The 17,704-nt window shown below is 34.1% G+C and overlaps 4 protein-coding genes across 4 annotated transcripts; 2 read left to right on the forward strand and 2 right to left on the reverse strand.

Annotated features, from left to right (window-relative positions):
- The first annotated feature begins 89 nt into the window (after positions 1-89).
- Positions 90-2,851, forward strand: LOC125600514. Its single transcript, XM_048773196.1, has 3 exons — positions 90-498; positions 589-705; positions 827-2,851. Exons 1-3 carry the CDS (start codon positions 196-198, stop codon positions 2,546-2,548), a joined length of 2,142 nt encoding a protein of 713 aa, XP_048629153.1. The 5' UTR covers positions 90-195; the 3' UTR covers positions 2,549-2,851.
- A 16-nt stretch (positions 2,852-2,867) lies between these two features.
- Positions 2,868-4,022, reverse strand: LOC125600515 (protein EXORDIUM-like 7). The gene has a single exon (XM_048773197.1). It carries the CDS (start codon positions 3,938-3,940, stop codon positions 2,975-2,977), a length of 966 nt encoding a protein of 321 aa, XP_048629154.1. The 5' UTR covers positions 3,941-4,022; the 3' UTR covers positions 2,868-2,974.
- Positions 4,023-5,022: 1,000 nt separating this feature from the next.
- On the reverse strand, positions 5,023-8,220 carry LOC125575716 (protein NARROW LEAF 1-like). Its single transcript, XM_048773199.1, has 6 exons — positions 8,002-8,220; positions 7,204-7,749; positions 6,976-7,119; positions 6,655-6,895; positions 5,670-6,170; positions 5,023-5,590 (listed from the first exon to the last, which is right to left on the reverse strand). Exons 2-6 carry the CDS (start codon positions 7,705-7,707, stop codon positions 5,244-5,246), a joined length of 1,737 nt encoding a protein of 578 aa, XP_048629156.1. The 5' UTR covers positions 7,708-7,749; positions 8,002-8,220; the 3' UTR covers positions 5,023-5,243.
- Positions 8,221-14,786: 6,566 nt separating this feature from the next.
- LOC106441185 (histone-lysine N-methyltransferase, H3 lysine-9 specific SUVH5) lies at positions 14,787-17,488 on the forward strand. Its single transcript, XM_013882993.3, has 2 exons — positions 14,787-14,976; positions 15,309-17,488. Exon 2 carries the CDS (start codon positions 15,312-15,314, stop codon positions 17,466-17,468), a length of 2,157 nt encoding a protein of 718 aa, XP_013738447.2. The 5' UTR covers positions 14,787-14,976; positions 15,309-15,311; the 3' UTR covers positions 17,469-17,488.
- Positions 17,489-17,704: the final 216 nt, after the last annotated feature.

Raw genomic sequence — 17,704 nt, forward strand, 5'->3', positions numbered from 1 at the left:
TTTGAGTGTTCAATTGCGTCACACTAACTTTCTTTTCTCTTTGTGGTGTTACTTTCAAATGTTTGATTCTGGATTTTTTTTTGTATTTATCTACCTACTGTTTTTGGCTCTACATGACCTTGTGATTTTTACTGTGAATGTAGAAAATTAGTCTGTTGTTATTATTATTTTTTAGTTTTTTTTTCTGCTACAGCAATGGCGAAGTATAGGAGGAGGAAGTTTCTGGAGGAGTCCAACGGCGCTTCTGGAGAGTTCCCTGAGCACGGGGCCATATTCATGTCCAACAGCTCCACCAGAAGGGAATGCCTGAGAAGAGAGCTTTTCGGTTTGCCGATGGGGCAAGCCGGTTTTGTGAAACATGTCAAAGCTGGGATGTTTTTGTTTTTGTTTGAGTTCGAGAGTAGGGAGCTACACGGTGTGTTTCAGGCTTGTTCTGATGGTGCGATCAACATTGAGCCTGGTGCTTTCTGCTCTACTGGGAAACAGTTTCCTGCTCAGGTACATACTTGGGTTTCATGTTTTTTTTTTAATCCATGAGTATGTTTTGGCTATTATTAATATTGTGTGATTGTGGTCCCGTTTGCTTAGGTTAAGTTTACTGAAAAGTGGCGTTGTAGGCCACTTGGTGAGATGGAGTTTCGTCATGCGATTAGTGATAATTACTTTACGGCGAAAAAGTTTAACTTTGGACTCTCAAAGTCACAGGTGTGTGGTTGACTATTCTACGGTAAATCCATGCATTTTTGGTGAATCTTTATGGTTTTGTCTCCACTTATCTGTGTTTGGTTAAATTATTCGGATTGTGGTTTGAAAATGTTATTTGTAGGTTCAAAGGTTGTTGAAGTTGTTTAGCTTGAAGAAGTTAGAGAGATCATTGTCCACTAGAAAACTAGAAAGTAGGTTGGGAAATGCAGATGGTGGTCGCGGCTTTAGGGATCGTCGTGCAGAAGAAACTGAGGGAGATGTTGACCGTAAGCTTCCCTTCAGAGTTACATCTGCAGGAGATGCTCGTGGTCGTAGGTTATCAGAAAAGTATGGGTCTAGGGACGAATCTGTTAGTGGCGTCAAAAAAGAAGAGAGTGACTACTCCCGAGATGCGTCTGGGGTTTTTAGGAGGCTGGGTGATCCCAAATCGCGTGGGTTCGAGGATAGAAATGACCCTAGCATGAAAAATAGCTCTAGGGCAGATGATGACTCTGATTATTCGCTAGCTAATGGTCGAAGAGTCCCAAAGAACTTGAGTCACCCCGCAGTTGGCTGGCTTGAAAACGAGTACCATGAAAGAGATGGCTTCACACATGAAAGTAACCACGAGGAACACCCTACTTTTGAAGAAGATTCGGCGGTTCCTGCTCAAAGCTCAGTACCTCCAGAATCAGCCTATGGAACAAACACAGAACACTATGACCCTTGTAATCCTGGGATCATGGGAGGTGCAGCGATGGAAAGCTCTAGGCATGATATTGATGAAGAACCGGACTACTACATTCCAATGCCGACTGAACATCCTCAATACCAAACTAGCACTGGCATGGCTGGAGCATCTCGTTCTGAATATGAATCTAGATATGGTCATCTTGGTCATTCTCAGCTTCCTGGTTTTCTAGCTTCTGCAGAAGCCACGGAGAACATGATGATGAACTCTGAGAGGCCGTCTTACCCCAGCCACAGCATCTACCCTTCCTTTGCTTATCCTTTGTCGACGGATTTGTCTCCTAACGACGGAGTTAACTATAAAACTTCAGCATATCAACAGCAGGAAGAACTTGGAGGTCATGCTTCTTATTCAGACGATAGGGCGGCAAGGGATCCCAGGATTTACCCTTCTTTTGCTTATCCTTCAGAGCCAGGGGATGGAGTTGATTTGTATCAAGAGAACAGAGCTCAGAACAAAGTTCAAGATCATCAACAACATGAAGAGTTTGGCAGTGAGGCTTTTGACTCTGACAATAGGGTGATTCGAATGAAAGATGGTGTTAGTCCTGCTGAACCTGAAAGAAAGAGAGCCAGAAAAAGTGTCTTTAGTAGGCTTGTTATGCCTCCAAAAGAACCTGATGCTGAAAAGGATTCTTCTCCGGTCGCTGAACCAGTCAATGAGGTAATGGCGTTTCTAAACGAATGTCAAAAACATCTGATGGAGCAAAAAAGACCAGATACAGCTGATCCTGTAAGGTTTGTTAAACCCAAGAAGAAAAAGGAAAAGAATCATTCAAAAGAGGCACTTGACAATGGTGCGATGATTCCTTTTACCGGGACTAGTCCTGATGATATGTCTGATTGTGAAGAAGGGGTGGAACATAAGCAACCATTCATCGACTTTAAGCGTCGTAGCCAAGCCGAAAAGAGCAATCCAACTCAAGAGTGTAAAGAGAGCCTCGAAGATTCACTTCCTCAGGACAAGAAAAGGAAGCTACTGAGGCCAAGACTAATCGAAGATGACTCGGAAAAGGATAGAGGAAACAATGACAATCCTACTGAAACTGACATGGCCCCAAAGCCAGCTAGTGAAGTCTCCCTCCTTGATCTCCTTGCACGGTTTGATCAATAACCATTCAAACTGAGATGGAAACACTAAAGGACAGAACAAGGCCTCTAGGAGAGGATATGTATCTACAATTGAACGTGGGCATTGATCCTTAGCAGTTGTGTCTTTTAGTTTCTTCCTAAGATGAAGGTGGTAAATCTTTTTTTTCTTCTGTATCTTCGTAAACATTGTTCAGTAGATAGAACAATGCTTACATGCTTTGGCAAAAGAGCAGTTTCAAGTTAGGATTGCGTTGGTTTTTTTTTGGAGAGTACGTGCTTTATGTAAATGACATTGCATAAATCAATTGGTCAAGAGTTATCTCAATTTTAAGGATGAGACGTAGATTTGTGTGGTTTATTTTTATTTCATAAAGCAAAGATAAACCAATATACATTGTCTCCTCAAGGCTTCAATGGAAAGAGACAGAAGTAACAAACATTAATGTATCTAGTTCATAGCGTTTGGTCCAAAGCATCTGTTCCTAGTAAGATCCCAAACCCATTGAATCAAATATTTTCTTCCTCTAACTCCATTCACATTATACACACTTCTCCACCTATCCTTATACACAATCCCCATATACCCACCTCCACCTCCTGATCCATACACTCCCAAACACAAGTCTGCTATCTCGGTCGGTGCCATCGCGTCCTCTCCTCCATACCACCCGTTCAACATCGGGTTACTCGACACTTCCGCCAGCTCATGAGCTATAACACTGATCATCCCATCGACCCCCACCTCTCCATTTGGTGGTTTCATCTTCTCTCTACTCACAAACCCGCTTCCTGGAAACGGTTTAGGCTGCGCAAAAGGGTACGCGCACATCTCCGGACACTGTTTCCTACTGTTCCCGACCCACGCGTACGGTACCGTTGCACCAACGACGGTTGAGAAAGTGAAGTAATGAAACCCGCAGATCGCTCTGCAGAACTCTTGCATCTCTACATCGTCTGAGGTCAAGACCAAGTACAAGCCGTTGAGAGAGTTTAGTGGTAGCTTGTTGGCCACGGCAGTTCTGATGATGGACTGGACTGAGAAGCGACTGAGGTGAGATCCATGTGAGTAGGTTGAGTCGTGGAACTCTCCGGACAAGACAAGTGTTCTGGTGATGTTGGAACCTGTTTGGTCTCTGTAGAGCATCACCGTTTTCCACCAGTCATATACTGAGGGATACCGTGCTGGTGAAGAGACTGAGTAGATGAAGTCTCGGATTGTAGACTGGTGAGTTGGGGTCCATCGGCCGTACCATATGATGTAAAGACTAGTCTCAGGCGAGGATATGACCGGGCCCATGTGGTATTCAAGGTTTACAAGATCGGATGAGCCTTCGTAGTTCTTGCTTTCGTCGTAGAGTTGTCCATCGGATCTGAAAGAGAGTGAGAGGAAGAACAAGAAGATGAGAGAGATCATCTTCTTGGGGTTTTGTTTGTGATTTGGTGAGTGAAGAACTTGGTGATGTTATTGGTGTTATAAATAGAAAGGTACATGCACTCCAAAGTAGAAGAGATTAGATTAGAAACTCCATTCCTATGTAATTTTTAAGTTTTATACATTATGATATATGTATAAATCAATGAGGCTGTCGGTTAAGTAGAGCTTTTAAGCTTGATTGGTGGCACTGTTAGGGTTAGACATAGAGCCCCACTTGACCAAAAGCATGTTTACCACTAATGATTTCTTGTCAAAACTAATGAAAAGTAGTACTATAACCATTATTACATAAAATAGTATAAGATCCAATATCGAAAAGTGAAAAGCTTTAGATGTTAGCCTAGAGAATAGAGTAAAGCATTAGCATAAAATTTTAACAGAGTTGGGAAATCATCTGACAAGTTATTATATCAAAGAAAATATTTTGTATATTCAAATCTAATAGTATAACTTTTGAATTATATGCTTGCTATTCATAAGCTTGACCAAACAAAAAAATGCTTGCTATTCATAAGTTTTGGTAATTCTGAAAAATTAACATGATCAGTGATCTATCGTCGCTAGTCAAGTCACTTTTACAGTTTGACTAACCCAATGGAAAGTCGTCAAACCTTTAATTTTTCAACTGACATTATCTATAGACATAATAGTATGACATTTATGCTGAACAGTTCTACATGAATTAGATTGAAAACTTATTTTATTAATCTGTATAATAACAAATTGCATCTTTTAGAATTTGAACAACATACATTCTTTCTTTGTATAAAAACTAATGAATTTTGATCAAACACCGGATTAGAACTTCTGTATTAGTTTCTATTTATGTCTGATTCTTGTAAAAATAGGTAAAACAAACAAACAAAAATGATCTATAAGAATTCTTTTAGAAAAATTACTTGATTCCTTAGTAAATTGACAAAAGACAAACATTTTATCCCCGTGGAAAGTGACCTTTTGCTTTTAACCAACCAACGCTCTTTTTCCAGATTCGCGGTAGTCGGAACTGTTTTCTAATTGGTTAAACCGGAAATCAAAAGTCAAAACTTCTTAACCGTTACTCGGTTTAATGTCCCACCTGGGTATTAGTATTACCTTTGAATTTCATAGAACTTATGTTCATGCAGTTCTGCTACAGTTTTCGAATGTTATTTTCGTCCTTAAAGAATAATAATACTATGAACAATTACGACATAAAATTTTTGGGGAATAAATCAATGGCCATCAAACCAAACTTAACCGGGAACGGATCCATTTTCGGTTTACTCCCCTTTGCTTTCAGCTAAGAAAACTTTGACTTCTTTAGTTTTGGCTCACCAAGGTGCAACGAGATGCTAACCTCATCTTCTTCTTCGGAACTGCTCTTTAAAGCGACAAGATCATCAACTTTGAGTTTCTCTTGCCCTCTACTAGTAGAAGTAGACTCGTTAAACGACAACGGAGCAATGAACACATGTTCCTCTACTTCAGGTGTTGGTTTGATAGCCTCTTCTATACGAAACTCAGGCGGTATAAACGGCTCAAAGCTCTCATCTTGTTTGTCTCCTGACGCAACCGGGTCCGGTGGTGATGACTGGCAAACCGTTGAACCAATGGCTGTAACCGAAGTGTTTCTCTGTTCTCTAGCAGCTGCTTTACACAAAGCCAAAACCAATAAGGACATGAAAAGGCATGGAAACGTAATGAAACATAGAAAAGAGTGTTCAACCTTCGAGCTCATGGTTAGATGTGATGAGATTTAGCTCCAAGAGATCCAAAAGCCGACCAAGATCAACTCCGCTCGTCCAGTTCTCAGGTTCTTGTCCAGCTATCAGTTTCAGCCGTCCTCTGTTAGCTGTTCCACCCCAAATGATCCCAACAGGTCGTGGCTTCTGACCATTTGGACTCGTTAAGAGTATAAGGCTTCCACTGTCACCTTCGAGGTCAAAAGTCTGCTGGTTCTCACCAATGACTAGAAAATCAGTGAGGAAACAGATCCCTTTCTCGTCGTTGTATTCCAAAGCATAAGCCATAACGGTTCCAGTGGTGTATCCAGAGCTTCTTCCAACTTTAACAACTTGTTTCCCAATAAGGGTGTCAATAGGTGATTGCAAGTCTATGACGTGAACATTGCCTATCTCACCTATGCCCTTTATCACTGTGGTTACATTGCTCATGCTGAAATCTTCTGCAAAAGGAATAAATGCACCATCCGCTCTGACAAATGTTTCTGCATTGGGATGGATACAAAACAATGTTCAGTGTGAAACAAGAGTGTCCACATATATTGAATTGTAATCATGGTTCTATAAATCCTTTAGGGCTTAGGCGAGTGCCTAAGCCCGAAACAATTTTTTTTAAATCTAATTTATACGATTTAAATTGGTTTAAACTGCTTTAAATAAGTTTAAATCGGTTTAAATCGATCTAAACTAGTTTAAATTTGTTAAATTAAAAAATAATGTTACTAACTTACTACCAATCCACAAATTTGTCTTTTCTGTATATCTAACTTTGGTAATTCGTTACAATAATTTTATAATTAAATCCATAAACTAAAATATCTTATATAAAATAAATCAACAATTCCTTAACCTCTAAACCTTGTCTAAGCCTCTAATAATCCACCTGGTCATTAGTCTTTTATAAAGTGTCTAGTTACCGCCTAGCAATGTCGTGACATTGTTTTGTAATAGACATCATAACTGGAGTACCTGGATTTGTATCAGCAAATATGCCGTACCACTGATCATCTGTTATAAACGATGTTGCTCTCTCAACTGCACCGAGGTAGACACCAGGTCCAAGGCTTGGAGGTAAAGGATGAAACATTTTCTGGCTTGGATAATCCAAATCAACTGCGACATGCCGGTTAGTAAGGAAACCAACCTGATGGTTACCGGTTCTGCTTCTCACTATAGCTCCCAAGGTTCCATACGTTTCTTGGCTTGCAACCTACACAACATGAAACAAAACTGAGACTTTATGCTTACAGTTTGCAGGAGAGGAAGCAACAAAAAAAGAAGAAGAAGTACCTGAGAACCAGAGCCGATGCAGGGATCACTTCCTCTCAAACCATCTACAAGTTCATTATAAACCTGCTCCTTTGGTGTTGCAGCAGGAGCACCGTAATATTGGAACTCCACCACATCTACATCACACCAAACCCCTCCAGGACCCTATTAAGAAACCAACACATCACTTATCATATACACTCAGATCAAACTGTAAGTAGAATGGAATGGAATGTAAGATAACTAAACCTCGAGAGCGGAAGGAAGACACTGCATTGGATTAAGCCACTGCCTATGAACTTTCCTAGCAACAAACACAAGTATCGCCGGAGTATTCGTCAGCACACCACGCGTGATCCGGAACCCAACAGCAGTACCAAGACTAAACCGACGCAGGATTTTACTATGAAACGCTCTGATAGTCATGAGCTCAAGCAAGGTAGTAGCTTGCTGTCCTGAAGGCAACCTCCCAACGATTTCAGGCAAAACCCCTTTCTGGAGATTAGCAAAGTAGTTAGCTCGGTCTTCCACAGCATTGTTGAGGCGGCTGAGAGTGGGCCAGGAGAAGTAAGGGGCGTTGCTCTCTCCGTGCTGGATGTTGAATGCGAATGGATTAAGAGAAGAAGGGCTTGAAGAGGACGGAAGACTCATGTGGTTGCAGTGATGGTTGTTTCTCTCCAAATCAGAAGCAGAGTCATCTGATTGAGAAGAAGCTGCTTGTCTGAATCTCTGACACCAACCTCCCAAAGTCATAGCTTTTAGCAATAAGCAAAACCGCACCGTAACGTCTCAGCTCTGTAACAAAGAAAGAAACAAACTTCATATTAATACCACAATCAAAAATGGTATCTTTACTAATATTAATAGCAATAAACCCAAATCGTGTTCTATGAACCCTAGAAGTAGACTTATCTTCAAAGTTTCGAACTTTACAATCCGAAAGAAGATAATACGCAAATCTAAACAAACCCAGAAGCTAAATCGTGTAAATTAACAAAAAAACGATGATCTGAATCATACTCGATCAAGTGAAATCGGGAAACTCACCTACAGGACAGTTCGTGGGAGTATCCGGGAGAGCTTCATGGGGAGAAGGGAGCAAAGAGGGGAAGTTAGCAGGGATGAGAGAGAGGAAGCTGCTGCATTTAGAGGGGAGAGAGAGAAGAATGGAGGAAGAAGACGAAGGAGGGATAGCAATGGCTGCATAATAATAATTTTATTTGTTACTGTTGATTGATGGTGGTTGTGTGTGTATACAGTAACAATACAATTATTTTCCTCTTCTTTATTTTGTCGACGCATGAATAATTATTATCTTATTATATTGTTGTCTTACCAATCAAATCTTTTCTTTTGGGTCAACAGACTCAAATCCAATACAAAAATATATACTTTTAATTGTTTTCCTTATGCTTTATATTATTTTTCGACAATAAACTTTTTATTTAAATAATGAGTCTTGAATTTTGGCCAAACATACATCCGTGGGCTAAAAGCCCAATACAAAAAATAAAATTGAAAACTGACAAAATTTATCTTCGTATAAAAAAGTATATATCTATTCTATTAAACGGGAAACAGTCTTAGGTTGTTACAACTATTCATTTTAGTCCAACCTATTACACTTAACCAAATATTATAACTAACCCCTAATATAGCAACCAAATCATATCTCTAACATTTAAGTAAATCCACTTTAACTCACTCAATTCTTTTACATAAGATCTTTCAATATACCACACGACTATACAAACATCCCTTATATATTAATTGAGGAACATTTGAAAAGATGTAACCTCAATTTTGTATTAATTAAAAGAGGTCCCAATGCATAGGTGGCATTCAATTAGGTAGTCAATTACATTCAATTGAAAAATAAGTAGGTCCACATTCGATTTTTATATGTTGTTAGATATATAAGTTGGTCAAACTATATGATATAATGATATGATATGATATTTTCTTTCCTTAAATAAAACCTACGGAATTACCATAAATGACTAATATATATATGACAATTAATGAGTTTAATAATAAAGATTTGATAACAATGTATATCTCCTCCATCATTTTTTGTTTAATTTTATATTATTAAAATAAATTAAACAATCAAATTAGCTATAAAAATAAAATTTAGATTTTTTCGTATATGTTATATTTTGAATTTTTAAAAACGACAATAAATGACTAAAACTATTAAAATTATTATGTTAAAAATTAATGATCAATGGTTTAACATTTTTATTATAAGAAGATACACATGATTTTAAAACCATATGAGTAAAAAATATCATTTAATAATAAAATAAATATATATATATATATATATATTAAACACTATATACCATAAGATTACATAAATATTTTAATATTAAAACTTTCAATGAATTTTCAAGAACATTTATAAATTATAAACTTATTAAAGATTTCAGATTGAAAATTTTGTTATCGATGATTTAAATATTTTGTTATAAAACGATATGAACGATCATAGAACCGTATGATTATAAATTCTTATTTAATAAATAACTATACAAAATATACTATTCCTAGAAAAATAGGTTGGTCCATCTTAACTTATATTACACTTTTTATTAAACTAACTATCGAATTGATAAATAACGTACCAAAAATGTTTTGCACTTTCCTTAAATAAAAGCTATGAAATTACCTAATATGATTAACGTATATGTGAAAATTAATTATAATGAATAATAAATATTTGATAACATTTTTTGTATCTTAGTTCTTTTTTTAATTTTATATTATTAAAATATATTTAAAAATCACATTAAATATATAATAAAAACATTTATAATTTTTCTTATATGTTATATTTTGAATTTTTCAAAACGTCTATAAATTATTAGAAATTTGAAGATCCCCACTCTGAAAATTTTGTGATCAATAGATTTTTTTTTGTCATAATAAGTTACAAATGATCATAAAATTGTATTAATATGAACTTATATTTAATATTATAAGAAGATACACATTATTTTAAAACCATATGAGTAAAAATATCATTTAATAATAAAACATATATATATATATATATATATATATATAGAATATACTATATACCATAAGATTACATAAATATTTTAATATTAAAACTTTCAATGAATTTTCAAAAACATTTATAAATTATAAACTTATTAAAGATTTCACATTGAAAATTTTGTTATCGATGATTTAAATATTCAGTTATAAAATGATATGAATGATCATAGAACTGTATGATTATAAATTCTCATTTAATAAATGACTATATAAAATATACTATTCTTAGAAAAATAGGTTGGTCCATCTTGACTTACATTATATTTTTTATTAAACTAACTATCGAATTGATAAATAATCTACCAAAATTTTTTTTGCACTTTCCTTAATTAGAAGCTACGAAATTACCTAATATGATTAACGTATATATGAAAATTAATTATTATGAATAATAAATATTTGATAACAATTTTGGTATCTTAGTTCTTTTTTTAATTTTATATTATTGAAAGATATTAAAAAATCACATTAAATATATAATAAAAACATTTATATTTTTTCTTATATGTTATATTTGAATTTTTCAAAACGTCTATATATTATTAGAAATTTGAATATTCCCACTCTGAAAATTTTGTGATCAATAGATTATTTTTTTGTTATAATAAGTTACAAATGATCATAAAATATAACGCATATGAATTTTTATTTAATAAATATTCAAACTAAATAATATATATATATATATAAACACTAATGATTTAAAGCAACAAGATTGGCTGATCAATTTAGTCGTCCAGTTGAAATCTTTCAAAAGTATGTGAAGGACTAAAGTCAAAGTAAATATGGATTTAGTATAATAGTTATATTTTACTAACCAAATACCGAAAAAACCGAACCGAACCGAAACCAACCCGATATCCGGATTGAACACCCGTAATCCAAATGAAGCCAAACTATTGTTTCATTCTCCAAAATATAATAAAAATAATAAGTTAATCCCGCGCAAGGCGCGGGTCTTATCCTAGTTTAATATAAACCTTATCAAATGTTTCAAATAATTCACTAAACGTTTTGCTTAAACCAACTTCCTACAATACTTGATATAAACGATATTAAAAAATTAACACATAGAGGTCATGTCAATTATATATATTTATATATATATATATATATATATATATTATATCTCATCCTCTTCCATTATATCAAATACTTGCAATAGATCGGGTCCTGTTAAAAAAAATATTGATCAAACAATATTCTAATACATCAGTGTCGTTTATAGAATGTCATGACTTCATAGAAAATTATCGGTTCTTTTAAAACTAATCCGACTTCACGATAATAATATTGATTATTCACGATTTTGAAAATTATTTTTTAGATACTATACTTTTATAATACTTTTATAATACTTTTCACTTATATATGAACTAAATGATTAATCTTACCATAAAAAAATATTAAATGGGTCTAAACGGGTTGGAGATTTAAAAGGAATTAGTAAAAGAAAAGATTGGTTTAAATAGAACATGTTTACTTACTTTACAAATTCTAACAATGCATATGATACGTTTTATTGAATTTTCACAAATGTAAAATATCTAGGCTTTAAATCGGATAGTTTAGGCTGTTTGAAAAAAATACAGGAAAATAATTAACTATTAATTATCTGAATAAAAAATATTCGAGTAATTAGTTTTTTTTTTGCATAACTTGGTTTATAAATAGTATTTTGGGATATTTAGTTATCCAGAAATTATATATATTAATATTTGTAGGTATATAATTTGTATTTTAAAAATCAAAAACTCATTTGGTTCTCAGTTTGGTTTCTATTTTTTCGGTTCCCAAAATATAGGATATGCTCGGTTATTTATGAAATTCAGTTTAATTTTGATTTTTTTTCAGTTTGATACGGTTCAGTACATCTGGGTAAATATACCCAAACCTATACATAATCTTAGACAGAAGTTATATAAGAAGAATTTATATAATTTCAAAAATAAACTCGCGCTTTCTAAGCGTGGGTCAAAATCTAGTATGTATTTTAATTGATGTTCAAAAAATTGGTATAAAAAAATCGTTTATATCCAATTTTTCTAAAATCTGATTTGTGCGGTTTAAATTGATTTAAACTGTTATAATTTTAGTACAAATTCATAAATTTATCAAAAAAAAAATTCATATCAAATATTTCTAGTTTATCAAAATAATTTTATAATTAAACACAAAACTAAAATATTTAATATAAATACAGAATATATAAAATATGGATATCAATATTGGTTAATACATAGACTTCGTCTTCTCGAATAATCAACTTAGCACTAATCTTTTATAAAGTGTCAAGTTACCTTCTCTCAATTTCTTTAGTCTTCTTAAATTTTGTATGCATCAATGCATCAATGCATATATCTAATGTTTAAAATAGTCAGGATCTTCCGACAACCAACTTCAAGTTCTTCTTCTTCGCAATCAAATCTAACTCAAAATTCTAGACCACCCAAGATCCATATCACCTCTCTTCGATCTTCAACATTTTCTCCCAGCTACTAGAAAAGCATAACCTCGTCTTTATTATATGTGACTCAAAGATTTTTACCGCCTCACTACACATTAACAAATTTACAAAGTTCCAAAGTTATATATTTCAAGCAAAAAATGATGTCGCCAAAAAATGAATTTAAGCTTTGACTAAATGGATAACTAGAGCTTAACCAAACAATTTTAAAACAAAATAAAATTGTTTTAAGTTTTTTTTTCTATTAGAATTTGAAATAAAACATTTAGAGCAAAAAAAATAAATCGAAGAAAACATAAAAAAAAGGACAATTTTTTGGGGGTCGATTGAAGAACCAATGGAGGAAACAAAATAAGAAAAATATCCTACCTACAAATTTAAATCCAATTCTCATAATAAGAACTGAAAAAAAAAAGAAATGTAAAAGACTGAAGAGAAGAAACTTAGAGAAAAGGTAACGATCGTAACTTACTCCTAATATCTTTATATTATTTTTTTATAATAATATTATTAATTATTATTTTCTCTTTATTTTTTAGAAAAAAATCTAATGCAATTATTTTTGAACGTTTCAAATGAAATTCAATGTGCATAATTTTTTGTTTGTAAATAATTTGTTCAATTCATTTATATATTGTATTCTAAGTGTTATTAAGAATAATAATTTTATTCAGTTCACCTATATTGTTATTATAAAATAAATAATTAGTAATACTATGTATATTTTAAAATTATATTAAATATATTTTTATTTATGGTAGTTTCTAGCAGAGAAAAATAGTCAAAATATCTCTATGTATAAGATTTACTTCATCCTTGTTGTCTAATCTAAGATTATAGAAATTTTTTTTTATTATTTCATAGCAATCTGATTTCTATTGAAATATTGATATATTTAAACATATATGGTGATATATTAAATTAGAAATGAATCTAACAAATGGTTAAGAATCATTTCAATAAATCTTAAAGAGTTTTCATTTATTAATGTTTAAAAATAATCAGTAATAGACTAAATAGATTTTGTAACTAAAAAGTAAATAATATTCCATTTTGTAACTAAAAAGCAAGGAATATTTCATTTTATCATCTTATTGTCTTAGCATATCATAATTAAATAAATTATAAATAAATGAGTAATTTTAAATTAATTTGTATTTTGATGAACGGTTAAAATTGACATAAAAGTTTAAAGAGAAATTATGTCTTATATATATATATATTATTATATGTTTTAGATTATGCACTAAACATAAGAAATATAATTTTATAGATAAGAGATTTTTATGCATGATCGAAATTAATTTTAGAAACCTTATTTGGCTGATTTTTCTACATGCATATCATTGGAATATTCAGAACATAATAAATCAAGTTTAAAAGATGAGAAAATTATTTTAACCTAATATTTTCTTTTTCTTATATTATAGTTTATGGTGATTTTTCTAAATACAATTATTTTTAAATACGATGATTGAATGTAATTATGTAATTCTATTTTCCTATTAACTAGCTACTATAGATGTTTAATACCCTTAAGTTGTGTAAATTTAAATTCTGTTGATAAAAGTATTTACATTTTGATTTATAAAAATTATGATTTTAAAAACAAATTATTTTATGTAAATATACCAATGTTACATTTACCAAAGAAAAATCACTAAAAGTTAATTTTATAACAATTTATATTATTTTTGAAAATTTAAAGATTTGCTTAATCTATTTATATATAATATAGATTAAAACAAATATAAAATCTGTAAATATATTTTTATAATAATATCGATTTGAAGTTTATTGGTAATGAAAAAGAAACTTTAACCTTTCTTGTGAACTTTCTGTGTTCTTTTTTAATATACTGTTCATAAAAACTTTTTTTATTACAAAAAGTGAAAATAATTCTTTAATTGTATACTTATTATATAACTAACCTCTAAATATTTATGTTTCATGTAAATTAAACTTGTAAAAAATATATTTTAAATTTGTAGAATTTAGAACACACAAATTATAAATCATATTTTCTTATATAAAAATGTTGGCGTTATAATTATTAAACATAAAAAATAATAAACAGTGTATCTTTTTAAAGCTGATTTATTATATGATATTAAAATGTTACTTATGCATATAAAGAATGTATCTTTATAAAGAAAAAAGTAGAATTTTAGTTAGGAAAGTTGAATATTTGAAGGATATACATAAACCAAAAAATATTGGTGGAATTTTTGGATTTGGTGAATATTCTCAAAGATTACCTTCTAAAAAAAATAAAAATCTACTAAAAAAGAACCCTACATCTCTAAAAACATTCATTCTTACAACAACAGTTGTCTTGTGTAAACTTTGTATGAACAGTGGAGAAAAGTTTTGAGAAAACAATGCATATTCTTTTGTTTACAGTTTGAGTAATACTCGACTCACTTCTCCCGCTCTTCCCCCGATCTCCTTCAGATTCTCCGCCCCCCATCTTTTTATTTTCCTTCCCCCCGGTAAGATCTGATTTTCCTTTTGGTTTGGTTGCATGGTGGATCGGTGTTTCGTTACTCTCTCGGTCTCTCTTTGATTACGTTTTTGTTAATCAGACCAATGTAGTTACAATTCAGAGATCTGGGTTCAATTTTCTATATATATGAATTATAGAAAAAAGGTTTGATCTGTTGTTTAATCAAACGCTTTTGATTCGAGATTTGTCTGTCATAAAAGCTTGAAAACATGCTTATGTCTGTGTCCCTTTTTAGTATTTTAAGTTTGTGTAAGTAACCATAAGTACTATAGGCTGGTGTTATTTTGGTTCATATATGTTTGTTTCTATCATGGGTAGGGAATGGAGAGCAAGTCATCAAAACTTCTTTCTAAGAAGAAAGAAGCAGCACCAGAATTGGATAATGGTAGTTTCATTGATCCTATGGGTCGCCGCAAGTCCAAGCGTTTTAAGGCTGCAGCTGTGAGAGACTTCCCACCTCACTGTGGACCAAGCTCCACTGGGCTCAGATCAAGCACGGAGCTGATGAAGAACAACGTGTCTGATGAAGCTGAGGCTGATGAAAAGCTTGTTGAGGTAGTAGCAGAGGGAGCTGAACAACAAGTGAAAGATATGAACGGTGGCTGGCGAAGCGTTGGGATAAAGCAGCTTGGTGGAAGAAAGATTATTGCAGTAAGAGACTTCCCTCCAAATACAGGAACCAAGTTTTCCGATTATGGAAAGACCGTGAATGATGCTGCTGCCTCCAAGAAAGAGTTAACATTGGATTCTGACAAAAGCATGTCGAAGCCATTGGAAGCTGAGAAACCAAAGTTTATAATCCCAAAACCAAACGAGACAGCAAGCAAATTTAAAAAAACGGAAGGTGTTGTACTGCCTTCACCCTTGAGGCTTCTCCAGAAGATTAATAGAGATAACGGTGAAGGATCTAGCAGGAAAGATAGTGATAAAGAGATTTTACCTCCTTCACGTCCTAGGGGAGACACTAGCGCTAGGGACAAAGTAATGGAAACGCTACGTCTCTTCAGTGAAGCTTGTAGAAAGCTTATCCGCGAGGATGAAGCAAACCCAAGGAAAAAAAACGGCAAAAACTTCAACGTCTCCGTAGAGGCTTCAAAGATCGTCAAGAGCAAAGGCAAGTACCTCAACGTCGGCACACAGTTCATAGGAACCGTCCCTGGCGTCGAAGTAGGCGACGAGTTCCAATACAGAATCGAACTAAACTTTCTCGGCATACACAGAGCAATCCAAGCTGGTATTGACTACATGAGAGACGCCAACAAGGAGCTGCTCGCCGTGAGTATAGTAGCCTCTGGTGGCTACGACGACGACCTTTGTAACTCCGACGTTTTGATCTACACAGGCCAAGGCGGGAACCTATCTAAAAAGTTCCAACAGGGGAACATAACCAACGAACCTAAAGACCAGCAGCTCTTGAGAGGAAACCTCGCGTTGGCGAACAGTATAGACAAACAGAACCCTGTGAGGGTCATAAGAGGCAACAAGAAGACACCACCTTCTGATAATAATAATACCAAAAACTACGTCTACGATGGGTTGTATCTGGTTGAAGAGTTTTGGAAAGAAGTGGGATCTTATGGTAAGCTTGTTTTTAAGTTCAGGCTGCGGCGTATCGCCGGGCAGCCTGAACTTACTTGGAAAGTGGTTAAGAAAGCAAAATCATCAAAGGCCCGCGACGGTCTCTGCTGCGAAGATATCTCTGGAGGGAAAGAGAGGTTGCCTATATGCGCTGTTAACGAGATAGACGATGAGAAGCCTCCTGTGTTTGACTACACTGTTAACATGATATATCCGGATTGGTGCCAGCCGATTCCTCCGAAAGGTTGCGGCTGCACGAAGGGCTGCAAAGACTCGAAAAACTGCGGTTGCGTTGCGAAAAACGATGGAGAGTTGCCTTATAATTATGATGGAGCGATTGTTTTTAGAAAGCCTATGGTCTACGAGTGTGGCCCTCTCTGCAAATGCCCGCCTGACTGCTACCTCCGCGTCACGCAGAGAGGGATCAAGATCCAGCTGGAGATCTTCAAGACCGAGTCGAGAGGATGGGGAGTGAGGTCTCTAGAGTCTATTCCTTCGGGGAGCTTCATCTGCGAGTACGCAGGGGAGCTTCTACAGGAAAACGAAGCTGATAGGCTTGCGGGTAAAGACGAGTATCTATTTGACATTGGGACTGATAATGGGAGTAGTAGCTTCTACGAGAGCAGCTTCTTTACCATAGACGCTGCGAGGAAAGGGAACGTAGGGAGGTTTATAAACCATAGCTGCTCGCCGAATCTGTACGCGCAAGACGTTTTGTACCACCATGAGGATATGAGGATCCCTCACGTGATGCTGTTTGCGAAGGACAATATACCTCCGCTTAAAGAACTAACGTACTATTACAACTACAAGATTGGTCAGGTGTTGGACGCTGACGGTAATGTCAAGGTGAAGAATTGCTATTGTGGTTCGGCCAAGTGCAGTGGTAGGCTCTATTGATAAGCAGCTGATGTTGCTAGCTTATATTCATGTTCTTCTTCTTCTTCTTCTTCTTCTGCTTATTCTTTCATCTAATGTTTAGTGAATTAGTAATAGCCTGATAGACTTGGTATTATTAGTCTTTATACTATAGTCAATTGCTGTTTGTGTTATTTCCTTCAAACTCACACCATGGTCTAATCCTAGGTTTTGTTCCTTCCATAAACTGCAATGTTTTTTTTACTGTCATACACTGC

The sequence above is a fragment of the Brassica napus genome, unplaced genomic scaffold (genome assembly GCF_020379485.1).
Source record: "Brassica napus cultivar Da-Ae unplaced genomic scaffold, Da-Ae ScsIHWf_228;HRSCAF=393, whole genome shotgun sequence".
Lineage (NCBI taxonomy): Eukaryota > Viridiplantae > Streptophyta > Magnoliopsida > Brassicales > Brassicaceae > Brassica > Brassica napus.

Excerpts from the sequence above, each read along its gene's own strand:
- LOC125600514 (XM_048773196.1), top strand. The coding sequence starts at position 196 with ATGGCGAAGTATAGGAGGAGGAAGTTTCTGGAGGAGTCCAACGGCGCT. Across the intron at positions 499-588 it reads GGAAACAGTTTCCTGCTCAG|GTTAAGTTTACTGAAAAGTG; the intron begins GTACATACTTGG and ends CCGTTTGCTTAG. Across the intron at positions 706-826 it reads TTGGACTCTCAAAGTCACAG|GTTCAAAGGTTGTTGAAGTT; the intron begins GTGTGTGGTTGA and ends TGTTATTTGTAG.
- LOC125600515 (XM_048773197.1), bottom strand. The coding sequence starts at position 3,940 with ATGATCTCTCTCATCTTCTTGTTCTTCCTCTCACTCTCTTTCAGATCC.
- LOC125575716 (XM_048773199.1), bottom strand. The coding sequence starts at position 7,707 with ATGACTTTGGGAGGTTGGTGTCAGAGATTCAGACAAGCAGCTTCTTCT. Across the intron at positions 6,896-6,975 it reads GCATCGGCTCTGGTTCTCAG|GTTGCAAGCCAAGAAACGTA; the intron begins GTACTTCTTCTT and ends CATGTTGTGTAG. Across the intron at positions 5,591-5,669 it reads ATCTAACCATGAGCTCGAAG|CTGCTAGAGAACAGAGAAAC; the intron begins GTTGAACACTCT and ends TGTGTAAAGCAG.
- LOC106441185 (XM_013882993.3), top strand. The coding sequence starts at position 15,312 with ATGGAGAGCAAGTCATCAAAACTTCTTTCTAAGAAGAAAGAAGCAGCA.